Source organism: Henckelia pumila, chromosome 1 (genome assembly GCF_033568475.1).
Source record: "Henckelia pumila isolate YLH828 chromosome 1, ASM3356847v2, whole genome shotgun sequence".
In the NCBI taxonomy this organism is placed as follows: Eukaryota; Viridiplantae; Streptophyta; class Magnoliopsida; order Lamiales; family Gesneriaceae; genus Henckelia; species Henckelia pumila.
In genome coordinates this window covers 119,236,651-119,257,565 of record NC_133120.1, presented here as the reverse complement: position 1 = coordinate 119,257,565, position 20,915 = coordinate 119,236,651, and the positions used below count along the sequence as shown (strand labels likewise).

At 32.2% G+C, this 20,915-nt stretch overlaps 1 protein-coding gene across 2 annotated transcripts; it reads right to left on the bottom strand.

Moving 5' to 3' along the window:
* Nucleotides 1-6,105: 6,105 nt before the first annotated feature.
* LOC140875466 (heat stress transcription factor A-7a-like) lies at nt 6,106-8,890 on the bottom strand. 2 transcript variants are annotated; one of them, XM_073279151.1, is made up of 2 exons: nt 8,549-8,890; nt 6,106-7,115 (listed from the first exon to the last, which is right to left on the bottom strand). In XM_073279151.1, exons 1-2 carry the CDS (start codon nt 8,756-8,758, stop codon nt 6,282-6,284), a joined length of 1,044 nt encoding a protein of 347 aa, XP_073135252.1. In that variant the 5' UTR covers nt 8,759-8,890; the 3' UTR covers nt 6,106-6,281. The 2 variants fall into 2 exon arrangements, with proteins under 2 accessions (XP_073135252.1, XP_073135253.1); XM_073279152.1 differs by lacking the exon at nt 8,549-8,890 and adding an exon at nt 7,260-7,895.
* Nucleotides 8,891-20,915: the final 12,025 nt, after the last annotated feature.

Genomic DNA, 20,915 nt, shown 5'->3' with positions numbered 1-20,915 from the left:
TAAAGCTTCCCTCCTAGGCTAGCGTTCCTCGAGGGACCACATAGATCTAGGTGAAGAAGTTCAAGGGGCATAGAAGTTGATATAAAATTTTTGCTTTTAAAAGATTCCCTTGTATGTTTTCCAAGTTGACATGCATCACAAATAGAATCTAATTTTAAATTGAGTTTTGGCATACCAACAACTAAATCAAGTTTAAAAAGTTTTTCTATGGTACTAGGACCAACATGACCTAGTCGTCTATGCCAAAGAATGTTGTCATCAACATTCAAGGATACAAGGCTTTTAATATTTGATAAAGATAAATTGTTTAAAGAAACCTTGTAAACATTTTCACTTCTATATCCTTTGAAATTTATGGATTTGTCACTAATAAATGATACAGTGCAGTGTTGGGGAGTGAATTTGACTTCATAACCTCTATCGCACAATTGACTTATGCTTAGTAGATTATGCTTAAGCCCTTTCACTAGGAGTACATCATCAATTAGGCAAGAATTAGATATACCTATTGAGCCGATGCCTTCAATGACTCCTTTGCTGTTGTCTCCAAAGGTGACTGTTCCCTTCTCCTTAGGTTTGACTGATTGGAGTAGATCCTTGTTCCCCGTCATATGTCTAGAACATACACTGTCTAGATACCATATGCTAGGGAGAACAGTTTTCCTAGTTCCCTGAAAAGAATTGTTTTGGTACCCTTTAGTTCTTTTGGGTCCACAATGTTAGAAAAGAGAGATACAAAATAGACTTCTAAGAGTTCAGTCTCTCATAGCAACATCATCGCCACTTTCTAAGAGTGCTCCCAGTAGTAGGTAGGGCATATGGCCATTTTAAAAACCTATTTCCTTGGACAGAGCAACGTTCAACAGGGAGACCAGCCGCAAGTCAAGGCATTTTTAAGCCGGTCTATATTGAACTCCCTTAGATTGTGATCTCATAATGCCGACTAATGAGTTGTTAAGTACTCTTAGGCCTCCATTTCATATAGCTCTTTTGAACATATTGATATTTCAATGATCTGCATTTATGTCTAACATGACCAGATTTGCAACAATAAGAACAAGTAGGGGGTGATCTCATCTTAGCCTTAGCTATTAGACTAGCAAAGTCTATAGACTTCTTACCATAGCCTATTCCTCCCTTATCAAAGCTACATTTCTGCATGCTTAGTAGGTTGTTCAATTTATTGCTACTCACATTGAATTTATCGAATGATTTTTCTAGGTGATCTAGGTCATCCTTAAGTCTAAGGTTATCATACTCCTTAGTTTCTAATTCCTTTTTAAGATTTCTATTCTCTTTTCTAAGAACCTTAGCCATATCAAACATATCTTTATAAGCATGTAAGAGTTCATCGTAAGTAGGTACCTCGTCATCGTCGTCAGAGACGATGTCATCACTCTTAGCCATGAAGCAGAGGTTTGCTTCCTCGTCGTCGTCGTCGCTATCACTCCAGGTAGCTAGTAGAGCTTTCTTCTTTCCTTTGTCCACTTTCTTCTTGAGTGGGCATTCATTGGCGTAGTGACCTTGTTGTTGACAGTTGTAGCAGGTCACTTCTCTTTCAGGTTTCTTGTCTTTCTTGAATTTGTTTTCTCGCATGAATTTCTTGAATTTTCTTGCGAGGAGAGCCATGTCATCATCGTCATCTTCTTCGACTTGTGTAGTCAAAGCTATCCCTTTGTGTTTGACATCTTCTTTCTTTGATTCTTTTCTTGTGGACACTTCTAACTCATGGGTTTTTAGGGTCCCATGTAGTTGATCAAGATCATAGGCGGCAGTGTCCCCTTTGTTGGATTCGATGATGGCGGTTCTCTTTGCATCCCATTCTTTTGGTAGGGCACGAAGAGCTCTCCTCCAAACTTGCTTGGTAGGATATTGTTCTCCCAATTGTGCTAACTCATTGATGATTTGAGTAAGCCTTCGGAACATGGTGTCAACATCTTCATTGGATTCCATCTCAAATGTTTCGTATTTGAGTTGGAGTAAGTCGATCTTTGTCTCTTTCACTTGGTTGGTGCCTTCGTGACATATCTCTAGCTTGTCCCATATCTCTTTAGCGGATGAGCACATCGATATCCGGTTGTACTCGTTCATATCTAAAGAACAATGCAAGATATTCATAGCTTTAGCATTTTGCAAAATTAATTTCATGTCCTCTTTTGAAAAGTCATCCATTCCCTTAGGAATTTCAACCCCATCAACTATTTTCATAGGTGTATAGGGACCTTTCACCGTCACTTTTCATAGGTCATAGTCTACGGATTGGATATATAGGGACATACGATTTTTCCAATACCCGTAGTTTATGCCATTAAAAAGAGGAGGGCGATTAGTAGATTGCCCTTGAGCATAATCACTCGCTAGGTTTGCCATAAAAAGGATTTGAAAAGTATTTTCAAATGGCTTTGATACCACTTGTTAGAACCTAATGGGGGGGGGGATTTAGGTTCTATTGGCAACTTTAGCAATTTAAAGCGATTATGCAAGTACGCAAGCGGAAGACTTAAGCAATCAAATAATAAGTGCGGTAAATAAATGCGTAATGTAAATAAAGCAGTAAAAGGGATAAGAGATGTTTATGGAAGTTCGACGATAAATCTTCTACGTCTCCCCTTCTTGGTTAAGTCGATTAACCAAGGATCCACTAGCACTTCGAACGTCTTGGCCTTGATGGCTCCAAGGATAGCCTTACAACTTGACACGATCACCGCGCCGATACAACTCAACACTCTTGGCCTTAAGGGCTCCAAGGATAGCCTCAACACTCGTAAAATACACTTGGCTTCACACACAAGTGTTTACAAAACCGAGCAACCAACTCACAAACTAACAACCCTCGATTTTACAACCCCGAATACAACTCGATATGTGAATATATTTTGAACACTCAAAAGGGGCTACAAATTGCTCAACAAATGGCTTGAATAATGCTTGAGAGGATTGAGAGACTTGAAGATGTTGGGATGGATTGAATGGCCTCGGAATGCCTCCTTTTATAGCTGAAATTTTGGCATCGATCGGAACTTTCGATCCCTGCATCGGAGCTTCCGAAATTTGAATTCTGAGACACGCGGGTGTACTGGATCGGAACATCCGATCCACTTCGGAGCTTCCGATCGGCGCAATAAATATGGTGTCGGGCAAAAGTCTTCCGGACAAGATTATCAGGCGGCCGTTCAGGATCGGAACGTCCGATCATGTTCGGTGCTTCCGATCTGCTTCACTTCGTTGCCTCCGATCTGCTTCCGAACAATATAATATTCCATAGAAAATGATCGGACCTTTCGATCATAGATCGGAGCTTCCGAACCTGTTCTTCGTAGCTTCCGTTCGTCATTCCGACCATTATAAAAATCCCTGAAATAGATCGGCGCTTCCGAACCAAGATCGGAGCTTCCGATCTACCCTTAGCTTCCGAAGATGCTTCTGATCATGATCGGAGGTTCCGATCTCCAATCGGAGCTTCCGATCCCGTAGCAGTAAACTTCTTCGAATTTTGTTTCTGATCTTGAGTATGAATTTAGTATTAATTCATCTTGAAAATTTTAACTCTGTAATAAGCTCAATGTAAATATTAGTAACATTTTAACCTAGTTTTGTTAATCATCAAAACATAGAGAAATAAGACTTGTTAATGCATTAAAAACATTAATCTCATAATTCGAGATTTATATGCGTTTAAGGCGTAACATTTTACTTTTCTATATTATCTTTATATTTTTTATTAAACCATGCCCCTACCCATCATTTTACATAATTTATCAATTTTTTAAAAATTAAAATATAAAATAGTTTTATTTTTTAATATATGTTTAAATTTATTATAAAATTCTAAAACTATTTTTTACATACATATATATATATATATAACTATTTACATTACTTTCATAGTATTATACCTTTTTTGGTAATTTATCAATATCTTTAAGTTGTTAAAAATAAGTTCATCCAAACACTTTAACATTTTATTTTCAAAATAAGATTTGACAGTTTATAAGCTCCTAAACAACTTTTTAAGCTCTAGGATCTTATAAGTTGTTTTTAATAATCTTAGCCAAACATCCTCTAAGTCATTGCTAGTATAGAATTAACTTAAAGATAGGCTTATTACTTATGCATTTCCAACAAAATACACTATTTTATTGCAAGTTTTACAACAGAATAATGTAAATTTTTGCACCTAATACAAAACACATTTTCAACCTATCAATTTTAAATTTTACTCTAGAAAGAATATTCTTTATCCTTTTCATTTACCTCAAACAATTTAGTTCACCAAAAATACCATACAAAATTTATTAGATTCTTTAATAACAACATATATATTAATAAGTTTATCATTGTCTCCTTAAATAATTGAAATTATAAACTATAGTTATTTTAAATAAATAAAATATTCAATTTTTAAGTCATGAAATAAAATTATCGTTAATTATATTCTAAATACCCATGTCCCCAAATCACAGCACAAACTACGCTTTCATATTAAGATTTAAAAAAAAATAGTAATGCCAACGTTTGGCGTTGGATTGGAGGAGACCACTGCGTCAACTTGGCGTCAAATGTCAATGCAAAACTAGTTTGGTAGCGCCAAAAAATTGGTGTAAGATATAAATATGGTTAGTCGATTTTGGGTTCATTTTGTGGATTTTGCATTCGATCTCGTGTAATATCGTGACTCCTAGTCCCTGACACCATTGGTCCAGCCTCTCTGCAAATAAGATTGGGGCAATCATTTCAGGTCCATTAAATGCTCGCAATAATGATTGAACCAAATCAAAATAGATAATCATTTTCTCATTTTTCACGCAAATTAAAATGTTTAGAAATGGACATTTTATAAAATAATTATTTTTAAAAATGTTCAAACTGGATTATATAATTGAGATGGATGAAAAAATAAATATCGGATAAATGAATGAGACGGATGAAGTATCTGTTATTCTAAAGTTACCGTCTCAAGAGCATTTAAGGACATATTATCACTATACGAAAAGTTTATGTGGATCTTACGTGCCAAAAAAAAGCATCCACTTTTAAATGTATTCTTAAAACCAACAATCGAGCACACACTCAAGACTCGTGCTAGAGCCATTTCTTAAATTTTTGGATAATTATATAATAACCAAAATACTCCCATTACTCATCCATATTTACTATAAAATCAAACTATAATTTTATCATTGCTTTTGTTCCATCGAAGAGACCTCAGACCGCCCCCAAGCCTTCCAATTCTCTATTTGCTATCAAAATCAAACCACAGAGCATAAAATTTTCAAATAAAGAATTAAACCAATTTTTAGAATCCATATACTTCTTCACAAGACCAAGAAGGATCTCTAAAATTTATAAGGTACAATCACACAATTCTCTTCTTTTATGTAGGAGATGCGAGGTTAAAAAAAATATTTTAACAGAAGTTCACCTCCAGATTGTAACATAACACACATATATACATGTATCCTTTTTTTAAAAAAAAAAAAAAAATTATCTTGTTGACCTAAAACTAAGTGTGACTCAAGCCGTGTCGGGTCAATAGAATAATATAAGGTAAATTAGAACCCAAAAGGCTTATTGGATCCACATTATTTTGAGCTCCTAGAGGCTAGATTATACGGATCATTTTACTAAGTTGCAACCAAAAATAGATGTGAATCTATATTAATATATATGTGAATGTGAGTATCGACTAATTATTTTGAGTTCGATCCCTTTTATAAACATTTTATCGGATAAGTCTGTTACGCTGAGTTTCCTTAATACGGTTTAACTGACTACCGTGGTTTGCAAGCTATTACGTTAATACAAAAATAACTCAATACACATCGAAAAATAACGATTACGAGTTCTATTACCATTACTAAAAATAAAAATGAATGTGATCCGCAAGATAAGACTGTCATTCCCTTCATACCTAACTGGGCAACAAAATGGGCCTCACAACTTGGGCTAGGATGGTGAGAGTTGCATGCAAAAATTCCAAGGTCATCCACAGGGAGGGCTCAAAGAAATAGCACAGAAAATATACACCAACACCTTGAGGTGTCTTATATACTACAGATTTGCAACTTCTAGAACCAACAAATTTTACAACTCGTTGGAATTACACTTCGAGTTTATTACATATACAACTTAAATAACTTGTAATGGAAATAATCCGAGACACACACAAATATATAGCGTCACTTATCGTAAAACGAACTTACTATTTGGCTACAGAAGGAATAGATGAGAACAGAATTGCCTAAAAATGTCTAAATCCCAATTGAACATTGGAATTCCTGCTAGAGGCCACTCTCCGAGAATGGGAATGGATGAGGTAGTGTATCACTATCATTCTCCCAAGTCAACAGTTCTCCAAAATAACCACCATTAAATCCTTCAAAGTTACTATAGTCCATGAGGTTATCTATAGCAGGTGAAACGGCCCCGAACACACCATCTTCATTGTATGAGCTTAGCATCGACGAGCTCGTGAAACTGGCAGGAGCGAGACTTTCTAAACTAATAGCAGGCACAACCATGCTTTGTCTCTGATGCAACAATTCGGGTGATGATAACTCGAACTGTGTCGAAGATTGGCAGCAAATCTCGGTATTTGAGTTTCCATCAGAGGAAGAAATTGGGGTTGTTTCCTTGAATGTGCTATCTTCTCGAGCTTCTTCACTCTCGACTGATGAGCTAGACATAGCCATTCCCGATGAAGAATTTGATGAAGTTGTAGATGACATCGTTATCTTTCGCTTCTTTTTGCTGTCGTTGATCGATAGATGCCTCGTCTTTTCTTTCTGAAGAATCATCCGGGGTAAAATCTCGGGGTCGTCTACAATTTTGTACAAGAAAGTCATCATTTGTTGAGGTCGTTTCTCTGTTGCCTCAAGCCTACGAGTCATGCTTTCTAGCTCTTGTTCTAAACTCTTTTGCTCTTGCCTTAGCTTTGCAATCTCCATCACTAGCTCCTTCTCATCAAACAATTCACCATCTTCGATTTTGTGATGAGAAGTGTAAGTTTTAGTACTATGCTTTTTCCGAACAATGTTGCTCAATAGCTGTGTTTGGCCACGCAAGAACCATTCATTTGCAAACTCCCAGCGATCTGGATCGACTTTTTTGAATCCCTGGAGGAAATTAAAGGTGAAATTAAAGGGAAGTTCTTTTTCGATCCAAACAATACAAAGTACACACAGAGTCCTACCGAGCTCTGAGATACATTTCACCGGTAAATTAAGCATTTAAAGACCGAACTTGAATGCACAACTTACAGAAAATACTACGATGAACTCCACATCAAAGGGAATGGCATCCATTCACATATCGAATAAAAGCCAAAAAAAAAAAAAGAAATAATCATCACACTAGGAGATTAGGATAACTATCACAGTATTGAATACAAAACATGGGAAAAAATAAGAGAGCTTAAAACAATGTTAAATAATCCGAACAGGTGTAACCACAAGAAGTGCGGCCATATATGATTCGGCATAATTGCATAGTGAGATACAACAAAAGTGTGCTGTTTCTCAGAAGCTCTAGAAATATAGATTTTTATTGGATTACTGTTAAATCACTTTTAATCCCACAAGACACAAGTCAAACTTAGTTTCCCAACTAAAATGTGTATAACAACGCTAATCTTCCAAGTAAATAACACCGAGCTATCCTCTATGACCCAAATCCTTTTGGAAAAACTCTCCATTTATTTACCATCTATCCATGATGAGCAACGATTGAGCCCGTTTTGTCAAATCCCTCTCAGATAAGTTCTACTGTAGAAGTTTTCAGTAGAGCCTTTATAGTTCTAGTTTTCATAGTTAATTTTGGTCCATGACAACATATGCAGATAGATTGAAATGTTAACATATAAGGGAACAATAAGGATCAGAGAGGAAAATGAGAAGTAGAAGGGGTACTAGAGAACAGCAGAGAGTCTTGATTGAAGGAGAAGAGACTGAATCATTTTCTTTCTTGTTAATCCCCAAAAAATGTTCCTTGTAATCAGATTAGCTTCCCTAACAACCAAATCAAAAACTACAAAGGGCATATACTCATTTTGACATATTTTGTTTGATGGACTAAAGATGGCAAAAAAAAAAAAAAAAAGTCAAATAATTCTCAAGTAACTGCTTCAAGTAGACAATCTGGCAAGTGAACCAAACTCGGTTCGGCTGCACCAATTCCAATAATACAAATGGTAATGGGAGGTTAGTAAGTGTGGGCCAAGTTGTTGCCATACCAAAAAGAAAAAAACTTAATGAAAACCCAAAAAGGAATCGCAGCTAATCAATGTTTCTCAGTCAATGATAATTTTATAAAATATATGATTTTCCGAAGTTGAGAGCAACAGAGACGCTCTCCCACTGTTCATCCATGCCGGTATCAATTGACCGAGATGAAAAAATCTCCTAGTAAAGAACAAAACTAAGCAAACAAAGTCCCACAAACGAACCACAGATTAAAAATCGAAAATCCCAGCAAAAGCCACCCGAACGCAGAAACAATGAAACCCGACACAAAAAAAAAAAAAACCCCCCGAAGCTCACGAATCACTCACGTATGTATTGAGCTGGCGCACGAAACTAGCGAAATTGCTGTGCTTGAAATAGACGGGTAAAATCTTCCGCGAGAAATCCAGCGGATCCAAAACGATGAAGCTGTTGTTCCCGCAACCCCACGTGATCAAAGCATTCGTCAACGCATCGTTCACCATCTGATAAGTCTTCATGACAAAAGGCGCCGTCACACAACTGCTCGCCCCCTCCATCCCAGGCAAGAAATCTCCAATCCCAGGAAGAAAAAAAAGAAAAGAAAAAGGGAATCTTATCGAGGCACAGAGGCAAACAAAGAGCAAAACATGGGGGCTAAAAATGTTGATGGTAGTAGAGAAAGGGCAGTGGGGTTGGTGCCATTATACAGAGTGAGAGAAGTGGTAACGTGGAGCTCAAAGAGATGCTTGTTTGGGATTGGTGGTAGGAGCCCACCGTGGCCCTCTGTTATCTTAATCAACCTTTTGTAGGAGGTTGGGAGACACGCGCTGTAGCGTGAGAGTGATGTTTGTGGTCCTTTCTCTTTTTTAACTATGGAGCTACGTGTGTGACTGCGGGTTGGCCAGAGCGGAGTGGGTTGAGCTGGACGATACAGCACACCCCATAATTTAAACCAGATATTATATGACTTTATATTATGTTACATGATCAGAAACATTTTCCAATGTATTTTATTTATATATAATATGATTGGATGATCATTTTGTTTTGCAGGAAAAAATGAAATCTTTGAGGATTTTTTTCCTTTTATAGCATAGATAGAATCACCTAATATCATCCTTCAAAAACCATTTTGTCATACCCTTGATTGATGAATGTTTTAGACTTTTGTTTTGTTTTTTATCTTGTTCTATAATTTTTTATTAATCAAAATTATTGAGATAATATTTTAAAAACTAATTATATATATATATATATATATAAATAGGGACTACTTTCAAGATGAACCCTGAGTGATAACCTAGTCTGCTCTAACTTAGAACCGTCCTTAATTGTATATGTTTGATCGTTCGTATACAGTAAAAATTAAACACACGATTATAATATAATAACGTGGGATTTGAGACCCCACTTCATTGAAGAGTTGGGGTTTGAGACCCCGACTTCTCATTTGTTATTTTCGAGAAATTGAGGTTTGAAACCCCTACTCCTCATAGCATATATATTATATATACTAGCATAATCGCACACACGCGTTGCGTGTGTATAAAATCATATAATATATATAATATTGTATGTTATGTATAAATATTATTTTTTCGATAATATTTAATTTTTTCATTTATAAAATAATATTAAAATAAATTTAAAATTTATTGAAAAAATATGGAAATTTGAAATATCAAAATTTCAAAAAAAAAAAAAAAGTAAAAGTGTAATATTTATATTACATAAGGACAATTTCGACAAATAAAAATATGGTGTCTAAGGGGAAGATTCTTTATATATAGGGAGATATATATATATATATATATATTATATATATAATATCCATTTTTTTTCATTGTTATTTTTTAGTTTTATATTTACAGATTTAATTGTTTTTGCATGTTAAAAAAAGCGATTGTTATGATTTAAAAAATTTTAGTTGTTTAAAATTTTTATAATATTGCAGTTGAACTTTTATAAATTAATAATATAACGTTGATGATATTTTATTAATTTAAAATGCATTAATTAATTGATAAATTAATAAATTATTATTTATAAAGTATCTATGATTCAAAATGAATATAGAGATTAATTATATAAGAAAATTGTGTTTTATTAAATTTCATAGATTTACATAAGAGTATTTTATCGAGATTGAGAAAAATATTATATTCATAATTAATAATTATAAAAATATTTTTAGATTTTATATGCATATATGTTTTTTCTATTATAAAATTTAGAATTAAATAAAATGATAAAATAAACTTTCATAAATTTAATTTTTGATAAATTAATAATTTTTATAAAAGATAAATTTTTTTTAGTCTCGACTTGAATTGATATGTTAAATTAATAGTTTTAATAAATTACTAAAATTATAATTTTTTTAGAAAAACTCTTATAAAAATCTATGAAAATAAACATATATAACCAAAACCACGTTCATTCAATCAAAAAATAATTTTTAAAATAATAATTTATTAATTTATTGGTTAATTGATATTTTTTTAAAATTGAATATCATTGATCAAAATATTATAAATTTATAAAAGTTCTACATTATTGTAAAATTTCAAACATCTAAAATATTAATAACGTTCGTTTTTTAAAAAGTATTATTAATTAGATTCGTCACTTTTCAAACATGTAATTAATAAATTAAAAAAAAACAAATGTCTATCTATCAATTCGAAGAGTAACAAAATATATTTTTTAAACATGTAAAACAACTATAAATGTAAATATAAAACCAATAAATAATAATGATAAAATTCAATATATATGTATATAAGAATAAAATATAAATGTATATTCAATGAAGAGTTGGGATTTGAAACCCTAACTCCTCGAAAATAACAAATGAGGAGCGGGGTCTCAAACCTCACGTTATTATATTTTTTTAAAATTTTAAAATTTGTGATATTTGTTAAAAAAAATTTTAAATTTATTATATTTATTTAAATAACCCGATGTACATATGTTCTTAAAAAAAATAAACTAAAGAATATTAATTTTTTTAAGGAAATAAAAAAAATAAAATTGTTCAAGTGGTGGAAATTCAATTGGCAAAGAATCCAACGCGCTTGGTTTAGAGCTCAATTACATTGTTATTTGTTAAGCGTGGCTGTTTTTAGGCGCTGCCACTTGTTAAAACCTTTCTATTAAAATTAAAATAAATGATGCTCTCACTAAAGTTTTACGATTTGACTTTTTGAAAAATATTCAGTATTTTAACATAAGTTACGTAAAAATGTTATTATAAATAAATATTTGATTCCTCGACCATGATTCAAATTTAATCGACAAAATGGTACACACCAGCCAAAGACTGAGAAATAAAATAAGGAAAATGTTATATGTACGATGAGAATTATAAATTGAGTTAAAAATTGTATTTGAAATTATAAAATTATTTTTATATTTTATTTAAAAAAATCTTTTAAAATTATATTTAAAATAATTTTGTAATTTTAAATATATTTTACAATCAAACGTGTAATCTCATTTGTAACGTAGCATGATCCATAAAATAATAAACATTTGATCAAAGGTAAAGAGTTTGATTCGTTGAACCGACGTTTTTTTTTCTTTACACATTATTCTTATGTATGACTGTGGCTTATGTAGGACTGTAGATGAGTGATGACACGAGCACATTAAATCAAAGCTAATAGTTGAGATCTGGTGAAGATTTGATGACTCACATAACAAGACAAAAATGACTTCTTTTCATATTTTGACCTTTTCAAGGTTATTATTATTTATTAGCAAATTAATTAAGCCAAAATTTCGTAAGTTAGATGCGTTTCATATGTATGTAGAAAGATAATATTAAAAATTATTATAATTTGTTAAAGAGAATTGACCGATTCTTTTTTTCCTGAAAACCCTTAATTTTAGATCATGTAATGGCAAAAAATATACATTTGTCTTCAGAAAAAGTTCATAGAGGAAATAATTAAATAGTAAGATCATATCCGAAAATTTTAACATGGTGCACATGTATTTTAACTATCATAATATTAAATCCACATGACATAAAACCAAATAAAAATCCGGGAGTGACATTATGTTTTGCTTTAAATTACCCTCAGAATATATAAAAATTTTCACTTAAGAAACAATCATTAAGATCAACAACACCCACTTATTGTATTGCGTTTCAATTATTAATTCTAAGAGCACAAAGGTGGTGTGGTCATGCATGACGTGTGCCCTTGCATGGTTTTGTTTCCTAGATTAAATAAAATTTTTCTCCCATTGTGTTTGGATCGATTAATTTTAAATTATTTAAATGTATTTTTGCTTTTTTGAGAAATATAAAACCATAAACTAAGCATCAATTATTTACGTATTTATATAGTATTTCATGCTAATTAAAATGAATTTCATGTCAATCAAATAATTATATTTTTTAAAACAATTGTTCTATTTTTCTATCACTAATGTATAATTAATTAATGTTTGAATTTAAGATTTCATGAATTATTTCAGTTTAAATAAATAAAATTATAATCGAAATTCGTTGATTTGAAATCCATCAATCCAAACACGACCATGCACAACTCCAATAATATATTATACAAGAAAGTTATCTGATTCAAAATTCGAATTAACGCAATGGAAAAGAAATTTCGTGATCAAATTTAATAAAACCAGTTAGTTATTAATTAGTTGGTAAATTAAATAAAGGCGAGTTTAAAAAAATCATACGATATGGTCGTGGTTTGTATTTTTGATTTATTTTCAAACTACATATTGTAGTTCTCTAACTTCCCTTCGTTTTTTTTTTTAATTTTTAATATAATTACTGCTTTTTTCTTATTAAAAATACGTTAATTTACTTAGTTCAGAAAAATAACTTAACAGAAACGCTATATTAATTAAATCCTTTTATTTAAATAAATCATGAACATTAATTATGCGTTTCATGTTTTGACAATAGTAACTGATTTTAACTATTGTACATGTAGGTTGTAGCATACAGGGGCAAAGCCAAAAATAAATTAAAGAGTGGTTAAAATTTTTGAAATATCAATGTATTTATAAAATTTTTATAATATATCAAAAATAATAAATATTATGGACTAGGCTATAATCATTTTAAGCTAAAAACATAAAAAATTTGGTTTAAAAAATAATATATATATAATTTGGGCCAAATCAGGCCTAGGTTATACCCAGGCTTGCAACCCCCTCCATCCGCCCATAGCATATATAACTCTAATTTATAAGCTCACATGCAAGAAAATAGAATGAAACAAAACAAAATATATCTATTATGCTTTCAGCACTCTATCCACTACGATCACCTACAGCCTACAGATAATGGCAAGCTCTAAAGCTGCAACAAAACATAAAGAAAATAAAGGATTAAAATCATAAGAAAAAAATATAAAACATTAAAAAAAACCATATTGCCCATAAAAAATATTCTAATTCAAGTTTTTTCTTGTAAACGTTGAGAAAAGGCTTCGAGTTTAAAAACAAATAAAAAAATAAAAAACGAATCCAAAACTTACAGTGGTCAATTGAGTTTCTGGCTCCGATCACCAGGAGACATTGACCGGTCTTTATATAGTGCAATGTCTTTGATCAGTTATTCCAAGAACTATCAAGACATTACATTTTCCACACTTAAAATAATTACCATCTATAAAAGTAAGAATTAAGTTGATGTTGATAGTAAAACTAGTAGGAGTATTCATAACTAAACAAAAAATTATCAATAAATTAAACATATTCACAAAAAATATCAAAATAAATAATAATAAATTCAAATAAAGGTAATCCTCAGATACTGGACACTCCATTAATATTCTATATTTGGACATGATATTAACTCGTAAATGATATCTCGGTGCACTAATAAAAAACAGATCATAAGAACATATCAAATAATAAGTCTTCATTTGGACCGATTTTTATTCACATGTAAAATCGAATAATAATCACGTAATGATTACCACAAATACACGTGTAATTCTGTTAAATAATAATCTTCATTTGGACCGATTAATTATTTATATAAGTTACATGTACAAAACCTTTCATATTCCAAAAAAAATTAATTTTCACAAGATATATCACTTTGGTGATATGTTGCTTCAATCAATTTATCTCAAAATATATATACCTTAACTTATTCAAATTTAATATCAAAGAAATTGACCATTTTTTTAAAAACTAAATTTTAAATAATTTGGTCAAATTCAATTATTTAACCACTGACTTTACGGACTATGCCCACTAGCAGGCAAATCAAACAATTAACTGGTCATGGGTAATTATTTTTGGGTTGGATGCCCGTATATTAAAAATTAACGGACCCATGTATATTGACCCGATAAATTGAATACATATAAAATAATCAATAAATTGAAATAATGCAAACCTAATAATAGGATACCGAACACTGATAGTAAATATCATGGCAAAAACAATCTTTATTTGAGCCGATATTCACATGAAACCGAATAACTACCACATGTTTACCCCCACAAATGCATATGTAACCATATTAAATATTAACCTTCCTTTGGACCTATTAACACTCATAAAAATTACATACACGAAATTTTTTATATTTCAAAAAAAATTAATTTTCATAAAATCATTTTAAAATATATCAAAATAACCTTATCATTATTTGAATAATTAAAAATTTAAATCTTTAAAACTAAAATATCCTTAAAATCCAAAACAAAATGGACTTATAACCGAATTAAACTTCATCCAAAAAATATGTGACTGGTTAGAAATATTTCTCAAAAATCTGAAATTTCTATTTTTTTCATGATTTTTTGATTTTTTTTAATTTTCAAAAATAAAAAATGCGAAAAAAAGAAACCCTAACCCATCATCTTCCTCCACCCGCAGCCGCCTTTCCTCCGACCAATTCCAACCGGCCAATGACAGTACACATGTAGGCGACCACCACACAGGCCTGGTTCTAGGAGGAGGCACCCTAGGTGGTAGCCTAGGGCTTCCCTTAGATAGGGTCTCCGGCTTCACAAGAAGTTATTAAATTTAACTTATGAAAATAATTATAATTTAATAAGATGTAGCATATTTGTTTATTAAATTAGATATGGATGATAATTATGTTCATTTACTTATTAGTCTTTATGTAATATTTCTATTAATAAAAAAATTATATAAAACCTTACCCTAACAATTAGCCTAGGGCCTCCAAACTCATTAAGATGGCCTTGCCACCACGGCAACATCACCAGTCCTGATCGTCCCTATGATAGCCTGAATGTTGGCCAAAGATTTTCATCTTCGGTTTTAGGCGAAACTTTGGCTTCAAAATCCAACCATTATGCGATGGCTACCGACCAATAAATTGTACTATATGAGATGCCTGGACACGGGCAATGTTTCGCCTCATCAATGGCCACCGGAGAGTGGCCGTAAGTCGGCTGAATTAATCGAATTTTGGCGGTCCTAAAACCCTAATTCGAAAATTCCGAATCCCCCATTTTTTTAATCCGAAAAAATAATAAACAATAAAATCTGGACTTGAAATTCGACATAGATTTAAAAAAAATATTTTATGTTTTCGATTAGACCAAATCATATATAAACCGCATCTCAATGATTTAAACATGATTCGCTATTATACCACTTGTTGGAAAAATCATATAATATAATTCCAGTGTCCATCATATTAAATAATCAAGAATATAAAATAATAAACTGTAGCAGGAGCGTACTTGAATGCATAACAATTGTAGTAGCCCGTACCCTAATTGAGTAATTAAAGGATTAATGCTAATTAAATAAATTGGGTATCGGACGGATCGTAAGCTCCGAAGGCACGATCGAAAGCTCCGATGCAGGATCGGAAGCTCCGATGCAGGATCGGAAGCTCCGATGGTATTACGTCAGGCATGACGTGTGGCAAGATCGGAAGCTCCGATCACCCCTATCCGAAGTCAACAAGTGATATTTTGACACGTGGCAGATCAGGATCTTCGGAAGCTCCGATGGCAGGATCGGACGTTCCGATCGAGGTTCGGAGGCTCCGATCGTTGTCTATAAATAGAAGGCCGAGAATTCATTTTCAATTGCCAATTCCGGATTTCCTCTCTATTCTAGTCGTATTTGAGTTATTCTAGCCTTTCTAGGCTTGACCCGGGAGTCGTCGAGGCGTTCGGAAGTCATAGCAGAGTTGTGCCCAAGTTCTGGAGGCATCGACATCAAAGGGCTAACGATAGACGAAGGTATAGCTTTTGCTTCCTAAAAATATTTAGAAGTATGCTTTAGCTTAGTTAAGGCTTTTAGAACGCTTTAATGATAGTAGTATCATTTGGCAGTGTAGCGCGGATTATAGGCGTGGACCTAGGGCTGATAGCACTTACCTAGTATTTGAAGTACGAAAATACTGTTCGAGATATCCTGAATGAGTATGCATGTATTATGTGACTGCATAGTTTATATGTCATTGATTTATGCTGCATTCATTTGCATACTGAGCTATCTCCTTCGAGATGTCTGTTAGTAAGGTTTTTTCCTATCCTGTTAGTGGTTGGACTTCCATCGATTTGGGTCCGGCATATCCACTGGTATTATGGTATGGGAGCCACCTCCTGAAGCGACGGCACAACATGCTACATACCAGGGCCCGATCTGTCTCTGTTATCTGATCCTTGACCTCGAGTTTATAGGGAGTTCACTTTGCATGCATGTATACTCATACTCTCGTACTGAGCGTTTTATGCTCACGTCTCGTACTCTGTATTCTGGACACCCTATTTCATGGGGCAGGTTTGCGATTGGACGAGGCGGGTGGATCAAAGAGGGGCTAGGCAGTGGTTGGCCAGCTGGAGCTTCGTCTAGGTTTTATTTCTGTTGTTTTGGGTTGATACAGCTATTCGATTTGGTTGTATAATATTTGGATAAATTACAGATTCCTTTCCTTGTGATTGTATTTGTTTATGGTTTCCGCAAGTTTATTCTGATATCTGTTTAATTAAGTTAATTGCATGCCTAAGTTCTGTTTAGTAGGTGATTCAGGTAAGGGTCACTACAACAATTGATACTCATGTAAATCTACATAGTTTGGTCTTTCAGATCAACACAATTTGCCTTGAGAATCTTTTAAATTCTCTCAGGCTCTTTAACTATCGATGAATATGGTATAGTATGACGTCGTCATGTGATCCGGGGTCCATAACCCTTTATTTATATATAGAAATTCTATTTCAGCTTATCAATCAAATAGAAAAGACCGCTAATATCTACACATTAAAGGTCCATACTCTATTAGATACATTAAAACCCAAATAAACTTAAACCTTATTTAGATTACTTTTATGAGCTAACCGTATTTGACAGTCCATAATACATAATTATTTAAATATATGCCTAACGTTGGATTTATGATCCAACATGCAAAACAGATGACTTATTAAGTTGGCGGGTATAAAACATGGACCATTGGTTTCACAACGCAGTTGAATGCTTGGCACACATGATCCATAAAATCATGCAATTTATTCACTAGAGCACTTTGTGCAACCACACAAGAATGTCTTGGATGTACAAATTTTATATGTTTGTTTTACCCATAAATTAATTTGTGTCATTAATTTATTATTTAATCCAATAAAAATTTTAATGATGAGCCTCAGTGAATTAAAGCTCAATAAAGCTACAAGAACTGCAAAGAATCGGTCAACAACTTCCAAGACCCACAATGCAAGTAGTGGAATGGTGAAGTTGGGCACTTGGAAAATCGGCTCGACTCTCGAGGAACCAAGCAGAGAAAGAGGAGAAGACCAAATCAAAACAGTTACATGTAGTGGAAATGGTGGATTTAGGCACTTGAGAAACCAAGCTGAGAAAGAGTGAGACAAAATAATGTTAAATTACAAAAATCAATCCTAGTAAACCTATCAAAGTTAGATTCTCAACACATTGAGAAATCCTAACAACACCCTAAATTCAGTACTAGATTGAAAACGAAAAACTATAGAGTGTAAAATAAAAATCAAATATCTCAAACAATTGAGATATTAAAACTACAACCTAAAAACTATAATAAGAATATAGAAAAATAAGTGGGTGAGAAACAGAAACACAACCGTCAGGATAAGCTCAAAAGATCTTCAAAATGAAGTGACCATGATGTTATGTTCGAGTGTTTCCAAACATGTCGAACTACACCAGAAATCGGCGAGAATTCTTCGACCGAAATATGTGATCTTTGATTGCTTGGTCTTTAGAATTCTTCTTTAGCTTTCTGTGAAAGCTCTGCTATTTTTCTCGTTCAAAATCTCTTCAAATAAAAGATATCATATCACTTGATAAAAAATAACAATCTATATATATAATTATGGATAAAAAAGAGTTAAAAAAAGGCAAAACTTATATTTAGAATTTAATTCTAAAAAGAAATAAGTGACTAGAAATTATGTTTATTATCGGGGACACATTTTCCTTTCACATACAATAAATGAATCCTACATTTTCTGCGTAATCGTAAGAATATATGAGTTGTACTTGTTTACAAATCAGATTAACCATACAACCAATCTGAAAACTGACTCAAAACTTTATTAAAAAATTATGAGCCTACTCATTTTTTTAAAAAGTCAAATTGTTGAGGATTATTAATGAGGCCCAAATAGGGAATCTCATAAAATTATTGGCCTGGAAGTTCCGTCCGTTAACTATGGGCTGCCTTGATTCGGGTCCATATATTCATTAAAATTTTCTAAAATAATTTTTATTCATAGAATTTATTACAATAATTTTTATTGAACAAAACAAAAGAATAGTTTTGTCCATTCATTAAAATTACCAAGACAAGATAGTTATTCTGGTTCATTATTACTTTATTAGACTGTAAGTGTAAATATATAATTTTACACGAGAATAGAACAACAAAATTAGTTACATTAATACATTATTCCATTTCGATGCACCATTCTTGTCATAGTGCCATTTCAAACTCATTATAATTACAATTTCACGTAACTTGATATGAATTGAATTCAGAATCCGTCATCTCAAATCCATACATCCACCTTTAAAATCTATATATAAAAAAAACAATTAATCTGCTATATTGAATTAGGTTTTGTTTGGACGTGTAATTTAAAAATGTTTATTTAATGTTTTATAAATGAAAAAAAATTAAATTATGTGGTTCTGTAAAATTTTTATAGATTGTTTTGATTTTTTTTAAAAGTGTACTTTAAGTATGATCTTTAAAAGTTATGAGGTGTTTTTTGATGTTTTATGGGAAAAACAAGAGTCAATATAGGTAAAACAAGTACCGGATTGGGTCAAGTGGTAAATGAGTCATTCTTTTCTCCGTTAACCCTAATTTCTTATATCTCTCTCATTTCTATCCCAACAATCCTGTTGTCATCGCTATAAGAGAAGAATGGAATCAGTAATTTGAATCTATCTCTTGGCTTTCTCCTCACGCCGTACGCGATCCCGAAAACTCTCCCAAATGTTCGTTCTCTCGTTTTCTCCTCTCAAAAAAATTTTTTCTTGTTTTTTTTTTTCAATTTAATGCATATGATTCTTTTTTCCATATCTGTTTTAGCTTGCAAGAATAGGGAATCCGATATCTCATCTCAAGGTTCCTTACATTTTTTCATATTAATGTTTTTTTAATAGTAATTGTGTTTTTTTTAACTTAATTTTTGGGAAAAAAACCCGGTTCAATCCCAAATATTTGGTTCCTTTCTCGATTTAGTCACAAATATTTTGACTAGTCCTAAACGTTTACAGATGTTGACCGAATTAGTCCTTCCGTCAAATTAACCGTTAAACCTAACAGTATACATGATATGTAACGGTAAAAAACACAGTTTAGTCCCAGATATTTGGCTTCTTAATTTCCCAGTTTGGTCACAAACGTTTCGACATTGCCGATTTAGTCCTAAACATTTATAAATTTTGACTGAGTTAGTCTTTTTGTCAATTTAACGACTAAAACTAAGCATAAACATAACATATGATAATCATATCACTAAAATATTCAAAACTCAAATCAGATGCGCTAATTTCTAATCTAATTCGAGCAGGGAAAAAAATTTCTTTCTCATTGCTATCATACTCATAAATTTGGCTCAAATTTGAGAATGAAACTGACTCTTTTACTGTATAAAAGTTATCTCTATTAGTTAAATATGGCTTTCTATTTCATACGCTAACCACATTTTCTTATTATCGGATTCGTACATTTATATAAATTTAGGCTTTTTTTCAAAAAAAATAAAATTTTAAAATCACTTTTTTTTATATAGATATGTGTCGTTATTTGGTTGACTTTCGTATTCTTGTTCGTAGATTTTTTTTTTCTTGCCATTAAAATTATTTAGAATTATGGTTTCAATTTTTTCAATAAGGGATTTTTCATAATTTCGATTTAGTCATTTTGAGGCCAACTCGGTCAAAATCGATGGAAGAGCCAACTCAATCAAAATTTACAAACAGTTAGGACTAAATCGGGAACTCTGAAATATTTAGGACCAAGCCGAGAAAAGAGTCAATCATCTAGGACTGAATCAAGTCTTTTTTTGTTAATCTTAACTATTAAATTGACGGAATGATCAACTCGGACTAATTTTTGAAAAGTTTTGGACTAAACAAGGAACATCAAAATATTTAGTACTTAACCGGAAAAATGGTCAAATATATGGGACTAAACCGAGAATTCACCCTAATTTTTGTTAAAGTTGTGCTTTCAAATAT

Excerpts from the sequence above, each read along its gene's own strand:
- LOC140875466 (XM_073279151.1), bottom strand. The coding sequence starts at position 8,758 with ATGGAGGGGGCGAGCAGTTGTGTGACGGCGCCTTTTGTCATGAAGACT. Across the intron at positions 7,116-8,548 it reads TGCGCCAGCTCAATACATAC|GGATTCAAAAAAGTCGATCC; the intron begins GTGAGTGATTCG and ends AATTTCCTCCAG.